At 41.7% G+C, this 7699-nt stretch overlaps 1 protein-coding gene across 3 annotated transcripts in view; it reads right to left on the bottom strand.

Annotated features, from left to right (window-relative positions):
• Window positions 1-2092: 2092 nt before the first annotated feature.
• Window positions 2093-7699, bottom strand: part of DOCK8 (dedicator of cytokinesis 8) — a 268625-nt gene continuing 263018 nt past the window's right edge. For all 3 annotated transcript variants that reach the window (XM_073572263.1, XM_073572264.1, XM_073572265.1), the window contains 2 exons: window positions 6232-6402; window positions 2093-3830 (listed from right to left, as the gene is read on the bottom strand). In XM_073572263.1, the coding sequence (XP_073428364.1) occupies window positions 3770-3830; window positions 6232-6402 (232 nt within the window). In that variant the 3' untranslated portion in view covers window positions 2093-3769. The remainder of the gene's footprint in view (window positions 3831-6231; window positions 6403-7699) is intronic.

The following is a 7699-nucleotide window of genomic DNA, read 5'->3' as shown; positions in this document are numbered from 1 at the left end:
GAGGAGAGTGTTGCAGTAGTCAAGGCGGGAGATAATGAGGGCATGTACAAGAGTTTTAGTAGATTGAGGGCAGAGGAAGGGACGGATTCTGGAAATATTTTAGAGTTGGAGGCGACAGGAGGTGGCAAGAATTTGGACGTGGTTTGAAGGACAGGGCAAAGTCGAGAGTTACTCCGAGACAGCGGATTTCGGATGCGGGAGAGAGCGTGATGCCGTTTACCATAATAGATAGATCGGGTAGGGAAGATACGTGAGATGGAGGCAAGATAATGAGTTCAGTTTTGTCTATATTGAGTTTTAGGAAGCGAGAGGTGAAAAAGGAGAATATGGATGATAGACACCCGGGATTCTGGACAGCAGAGAGGTGATATCTGGGCCAGAGAGGTAAATCTGAGTGTCGTCTGCATACAGGTGGTACTGGAAGACATGGGACTTTATGAGTTGTCCTAGACCAAGAGTATAGATGGAAAAAACTAGGGGCCCCAGAACAGAGCCTTGGGGGACGCCAACAGATAGAGGGCGGGATGAGGAGGTAGTGTGGGAGTGGGAAACGCTGAATGTGCGGTCAGAAAGGTATGAGGCAATCCAGGACAGGGCAAGGTCTTTGATGCCAAGGGAAGAAAGAATTTGTAGCAGTAGGCAGAGGACAGGTCAAGAAGGAGGAGGATGGAGAACTATCTGTTAGCTTTGGCTGTGAGTAAGGGCCCCGTCACACATAGCGACGCACCAGCTATCCCGACAACGATATTACCTTGTCAGGATCGCTGGAGTGTCGCTACATGATCGCTGGAGAGCTGCCAAACAGGCAGCTTCACCAGCGATCAGCACCAGCGACACGTGGGTAACAAACGATGCACGTCGCTTAGTTACCCACTGTGTACCTTAGTTACCAGCGCGCTTGTGCAGGAAGCTGGTAACCCAGGTACACATCGGGTTTCTAAGCTGCGCGCGGCACTTAGAAACCCGATGTGTACCTTGGTTACCAGCTCCCTGCACCAGCGCGCTGGTAACTAAGGTACACATCGGGTTTCTAAGCGCTGCGCGCCACTTAGAAGCCCGATGTTTACCTTAGCTACCAGCGGCAGCTCGCTGATCTCCCCGCCTGTCACACGCAGCGATGCGTGCTGCCCAGCGGGAGACCAGCTATCAAAAAAATGTCCTGGCCATTCCAGGACGATCAGCGATACCCGGCAGGGGGGGCGGTCGCTGAGAAGTATCACACACAGCGATCTCGCTGGTGAGATCGCTGTTGCATCACAAAACTTGTGACTCAGCAGCGATCTCGCTAGCGAGATTGCTATGTGTGACGGGGGTTTAAGTCATTAGTAATTTTGGTCAGGGCAGTTTCAGTGGAATGGTGGGGGCGGAAGCCATATTGGAGGATGTCAAGGAGGGAGTTAGATGAGAGGTGGGAGGAAAGTTGAGCATGGACATGCTGTTCAAGGAGTTTGGAAGCAAACGGGAGCAGTGATATGGGTGTTAGGGTGGCTGAAGGTACCAGAAGATAGGGATCCATGCTGACCTTGTGTGTCCTCAGGGGGTGAGGAACGTCACGCTGGTGAAAGTGGGGATATCGCATTACGTGATCTGTCCGATGTAATAGTGATGTCAGGAGGGATGGTGAGATTCAGGTTCATCACATGTGGTAGCAGTGGTGGGATTCTGTGAGATCTCTCCGGTGTCATCCTTCACACTTGCGCTGGAGCCAGGACAGGCGGGTAACATTGCTACTATACTATCACATGACAGTATTTTGGTCAGTATTTTCCATCACTATTTGTAAGCCAAAACATGGACATGGGTCAAAAAAAAGTTAGAGGTACAAATCTTTCCATTATATCTTTACAGGTTCCACTCCAAGTTTTGGCTTTCATATAATGATGCAAAATACTGCCAATGGTTAGTTGCCTTTCATGATAAATTGTTTATGACCATCATAAATGACTTTTCTCATATAACGCCATCAGCCATACAGTCCTGTCATTTACCTGTAGATTACATAGGGTTCATCCGTATATTCATTTGATCTTGAGTCTTAATTACATTAAATAGCAGAAAAAATGTAATAACACAGAAGACACTGTCCAATGTATGCATAGGAAAAATCTTTGCTTTAATTTTTCACATATTTACGGTCTCACAACTTTTGCAATCATAAAAATTATTAAAAAACATCAATACATAAAGCTAGATATTGTTTAGATGACATGAATCATGTACGGTTTACATAATACAGTAAATCTGAGGATGAGCAATTCAATTTGTACTGCCCTGGACAAGAGTCCAGTCTGGTCCCCTATGGCACACCGTCTTCACTCCTACACCCAACGTGCTTGGCCTGGCCAATGGCAAATTGAAAAATTGATCAGTCATGTTATTTGGCAGAAGGGAAGACCGACTGCCACAGACTGGACGCAGAACCAAGGCAGCGCAAATGGAATTGCTCCTCTGTAAATTAAGTATATTGTATCTGAACTTATTGGCATTGGAAAACAACCACAAATAATACTGAATGAAAGTAGCATTTCATATATACATATACAGTTATAAAGATGATCTTGTACTGTCATAAGTTTGTCTTACCAACACAGTGCATAACATAGTACCTTAAAAAAATCTATACAACCATATATATGAAAAGTAAAAAAAAAACATTAATAAAAAGATTGCAGCTTGTATTTCTTCTATCCCTGCATTGTTATTGTTGGTTTTCTATTATCAGCAATTTTAAACCAAAGCACAATCTTTCGGCGTGTTATTCATATACTGTCTACCTTGCAGACATAAAAGGGATCAATCTGTCCCATCACTGGTAGTCACGAGTTTTCTATTATGAGATACCTTAGTGGTTTTCATACAACTACAACCAGACGGTTAACTGGCAAGAACTCAGTAATTCAAGCATCGTAGTACTCTAATGATACAGTACCTTCGCATGAAGTTAGCGCTCCGCGTGTAATTGTACTTGCATCTTCTAGCAACTATATTAATATTCACAAGGCACAAGGACACATTAAGGCAATGTACCTCCCACTTATCTATCCATTAAAGTTCAAATTTCTGCATTTTCAGAATATTAGGCTATGGTGAAGGCATGTAGAGTCCCTGCATCCCCAGGTATCCAAAAAATGTGGGAACCTCCGCTGCTCTATTATCCTCTGAAATAATGTATGGATACTCTTTTTAAAGAGAAAATATAAAATTGATAGTATCAAACATACAAATGACTGAGGTACAACTTTCAATCCGATCATGATTATTTTTGTGAAAATGTGTGTGTGTTTAGTTGTAAGGGTGTGAACAAGTCTATTTTGACATTGTAGTTTACCACTGGCAGGTTAGTCGTTCCGAGGTTAAGGGGTTATTCTCAAGTAGGAAAGGTATTGCCTATCCAGTTTGGGTTTGCTCTAAAAAGCCGTGCTGGAATGGAGTACAGTACTCCGCCAGTCCTATAGAGAATGACTGGAGCAGTGGAAGGCATGTGTGAGCTCCGCTCCTTTCCAATAAGGCATTTCAGAGCTCGGCTCTCAGGAACAGTGGGGATTCCAGTGATAAGACCTACATTAACCAGAAAAACTTCAAATGCAGTGAATAACTTAATCAAGGCTAATCAGATGACCTGAGTTTACGTAATCTTATGAATTTCTATTGTCATGTAATTTAGCCTTGATGAGATCAGAACAATTCAGTCAGTAACGTGAAAGTCAGCCCTCCGCATTATATTAGAAAGTTTCGTTGATCACGGTCTCCTCTCACTTATGTTGTACAATCAGCTGCTCTGTGACATCTGTGCGTCATATTTTCTGAAGCTGGATCTATGGAGGATTCCCCTGCAAGAGAGAAAAAATGTCTTATCCTGTAGGTATCACATTGTGGTATCTTATTTTTACGGAGCTTACCTGAATAAATATGTCATCAACATTAAAGAGGTTGTTCACTATTTTATCGTTGATGACCTATCCTGATCGGCAGGGGTGCTGGGTGTTGGACCCCAGCCAATCAGTCATCGATCAATGATGAAGAAGTGGACAACCTCTTTAGTACACAAAGCAGAAAACAATCTCCACTGTAATGTCTCTTGTGGTACTAGAAATTAATTTCTTTCTTCCAGAGAATTATTTTGCATATTTTTTTTCCCAGGGAGCAGTGCCTTAAAATGTTGACTACCCCTCATTTATTGACCGATAAAGCAAATCACTGTCTGCAGCGGAAATGCTCCGATCACCGCTATGACCAGTGATTGGTTGCACCAGTCTCCTGCCCATCCAAGATGCAAGAGGAAAAGACCTGAATGGGAAGCTGACAGTACACTATGTAGGTTTTTTAAGGGGGTGGTGGTTAAGCAAAGGTCAACTGTGTTTTTTACAAATGAAAAAATGTAGAAGTGGACAGCCAAGACTCCCTGACAGCTGCATGCCATTACTTTCGGAGAATCATTTGTCAGGGTAGAAGGTTTTATTTGACTTTGCAGATTTGGATTTTCTGTTAATTAGACACTCCATTCTATGGCAGAAACAAAACACAGAACAAGCCTCACTTGCAATTCCCTGCATGCCTGGAATACTTTCATCTAGCTCCGACCATCTGAGAAGTGAAGGATGGGTTCAGCCCACAAAGCTGAGAATCCCCAGTGTGTGTACAATCCATAGGAATAATGGCTCCATTGTCAGCAAACCATTTGTTCGCCCCAAACAAATTCAAAGCATCAACAAGTTTCCCACTGAACAAACAGATTGTGTCACACTGGCAATGACTTTGAGAATGGAAGGAAGGAACAAGTGTTACAGGACACACACGAAGAATCAACAGAAATACTTTTGACATTTGCCGGTGATTTATATAGTCTTTTTATCAAGAGTAAAGAAAAAAATGGGCAAGAGCTAGATATTTCAAGTATTTGCAGTGGGGAGATAAGAATGTATTTCTACAGTCCAGGTGCCAAGCACATACTGTTCCTCTGGTCAGAGAGGTGCTCATCTCCACCAGGAATTCGGAAAGCTATACCTGAAACTGAGCTAAAAGTTCAACAGCCTAAATAATTCACTGCTTTTGTCAGTCACCTTAACCCTTCACATGATAGACGGTGATGGTGTAATTGTAAAATCTACATGTAAAACACTGACACGTTACCGTTACGTTACCTTGAATTTTCAGAACTAAATTCTTAGAATGTCAATACTACCATATATTTCTCATGGTATGCTACCATAATGCCCAAAAATTGCCATTCAGTGTTGTAATGTTGCCTACATAATGTACAATCTCTGTGAAAGGATTAATGGTAAAATCCCTGGTGGTCTGCAGCAGTGAATGATTACCTATTTTACAGTGTCTAAGCCATTTAATGAATGCTAGGATACTGCGGCATATAAATAGAGTGGCGTTTTGAAAGTAACCAAGATAGCTCAGAGTAGTTCTCGGCTAATTCCATCAGTACCATAGAGTTTCAAGGTAGCTGTATGTTGCCTTCAAAGTTTATGGCTTGACATTCTACCCCTTTTCTCATGATCAGTATAGACCACCATCAACCTATCACCTATCCTGTGAATAGTTGATAAACTGATTCTGTTAACACCAGTAGCCCTGGCCTGGCTAATGAAACTTCTGCCGGTATCGCTGATCGCTGCAAGAAACCTCTGGACTTTTCTTTCGTCGCTGATCTTCCTCTGGCCAGCACGCATCGCTGCGTGTGACAGGCGGGAGACCAGCGATCAGCTGGTAACTAACATACACATCGGGTATCCAAGGGACGCGCGTCCCTTGGATACCCAATGTATACGTTAGTTACCAGCTCCCTGCATCAGCGCGCTGGTAACTAACGAACAGAGCGACGCCGTGCGCTTGGCGTCGCTGTGCTGATCGCTGGTGAAGCTGTCTATGTGACAGCTCACCAGCGATCATGTAGCGATTCACCAGCGATCCTGACATTCTGATAACGTTGTCGGGATCGCTGGTAAGTCGCTATGTGTGACTCCAGCTTAAGTGACACCTCCCTGTAACAAGGGTTTCTGCTCCTACATCATGGTGATTTTATTACATAGCAAAAACTTTGTGACAGATTCCATTTAATGGATTTATCAATAGAGTAAACACAGTTATTTCCAGACTATTCCAGAAGTGAGAGAGATTATACTATTGGGCATGTAAGAAAAACAACACAGCTGCATCCGGCCACATAAGTATAAGCTGCATGTATGCATGACCTCTGAATGACCACTCTATAACATTCACCTGGAATCACTTGGAAGCTTCACTACTGATTTGTACAGGTCAGGAATCTTGCGCTCGATCATGGGTCGGAGATTCTCTTTCAGCCTATTGTAATTCTTCTTCAGCTCTTGCTGATATTCTTTCTGGTCAGAAGTAATCAGTCTCTTGTTTTTCTCTACTGCCCCTCCACACCTATCAGGAGAAAACACGGTATTTGTTACTGCTACTTAGACATTCATATCGTTGATGTTTGCTTCAAAGGTAGAGCTTTTTAGGATTTGCCACAAAAATGGCGATTACAAATTGTAATATTCGCACCTCCACATATATTTACACAGCTTTAATTAACAATAGTAAGAAGATTTACGTTTTAGTAAAATATGATAAGTGGATGATGCGCTTGTAACATCAGAATGTAATCTAAAAATGATTCAAAAAGTCTATAACTCACACTGCAGATGATACTGAATATTAAGAAGAATACAACAAATGCTGTTTTACTATTGTATTTTGAATCTATTATAGTAATTAAAATTTACCTGTCATAGGAAAAATACAGAGTGAAAATAGAAAGTAAAATCACTGGGTGCTGAGAGTGAGTTAAATTGGGTCTGTCACCAGATTTCACAATATAATAATAATAATAATAATCTTTATTTATATAGCGCCAACAGTTTAACAGTTTCAAAACACAATTCATAATTAATAATGTTAACAATACAGTAATTAAAGCAAAATAAGACAACCCTGCTCCTGAGAGCTTACAATCTACAATATAATATAAATGGAATATAATATTATATAAAACTTCTTAGGCCTGATGGGGCCGGTGTATTTAAACTGAAAGTCCAGTGAAAAAGTGAATCAGTTCACGAGTCCAAGTGTGTTCATGCGCTGCCCACCATGTCTAACAGCCACAGCTTGTACATGTTAGCTTTTAGCAGCAACAGGGAGGAGGGACACTGAGAAAACATCAATCAGACTAGGTGATTGCATTTAAACTGTAGACCTCCATTCTGATGTGTATTTTCAATCAAAGTACGCCAGGCTCATTGGGTCTAAGGACTCTACATAATTAATATATGCCATTTATATTATGAAATCTTGTGACTTATCCAATCCGTGTTTATAGCCAGTGTATGGTGTAAATCATATTAGAAGGAGCTATTTTTGTGGCGGCAGATGGGATTTTCAGCTACTAGCCAACAGTCCTATCCCTTTAAGTTTTATTTAATAGTCAAATGCTCCTCAATAGTACAAACTCTTGAGTCTAATGACAGTCAATCATGGTAGCAGAATGTGCAAAGCTTACATTCTGATGACTTTGAACCCACCATCCTATCAATCTAGGTGATTTAGAGAAGACATGTCACCTTGATTTCCCTGGGAAAAAAATTGGGGTAAGTACACCTCCTCTGCTTCTCTAGGGACTCCTGAAAGTATAATTTGCTAGTCTTCTAAAGAAATATAATCAAAACAACAGACAAGT

The sequence above is a fragment of the Dendrobates tinctorius genome, unplaced genomic scaffold (genome assembly GCF_039654945.1).
Source record: "Dendrobates tinctorius isolate UK_male_01 unplaced genomic scaffold, ASM3965494v1 ptg000031l, whole genome shotgun sequence".
In the NCBI taxonomy this organism is placed as follows: Eukaryota; Metazoa; Chordata; class Amphibia; order Anura; family Dendrobatidae; genus Dendrobates; species Dendrobates tinctorius.
The sequence above is the reverse complement of the archived record's forward strand: the minus strand, read 5'-3'. Positions and strand labels throughout refer to the sequence as shown.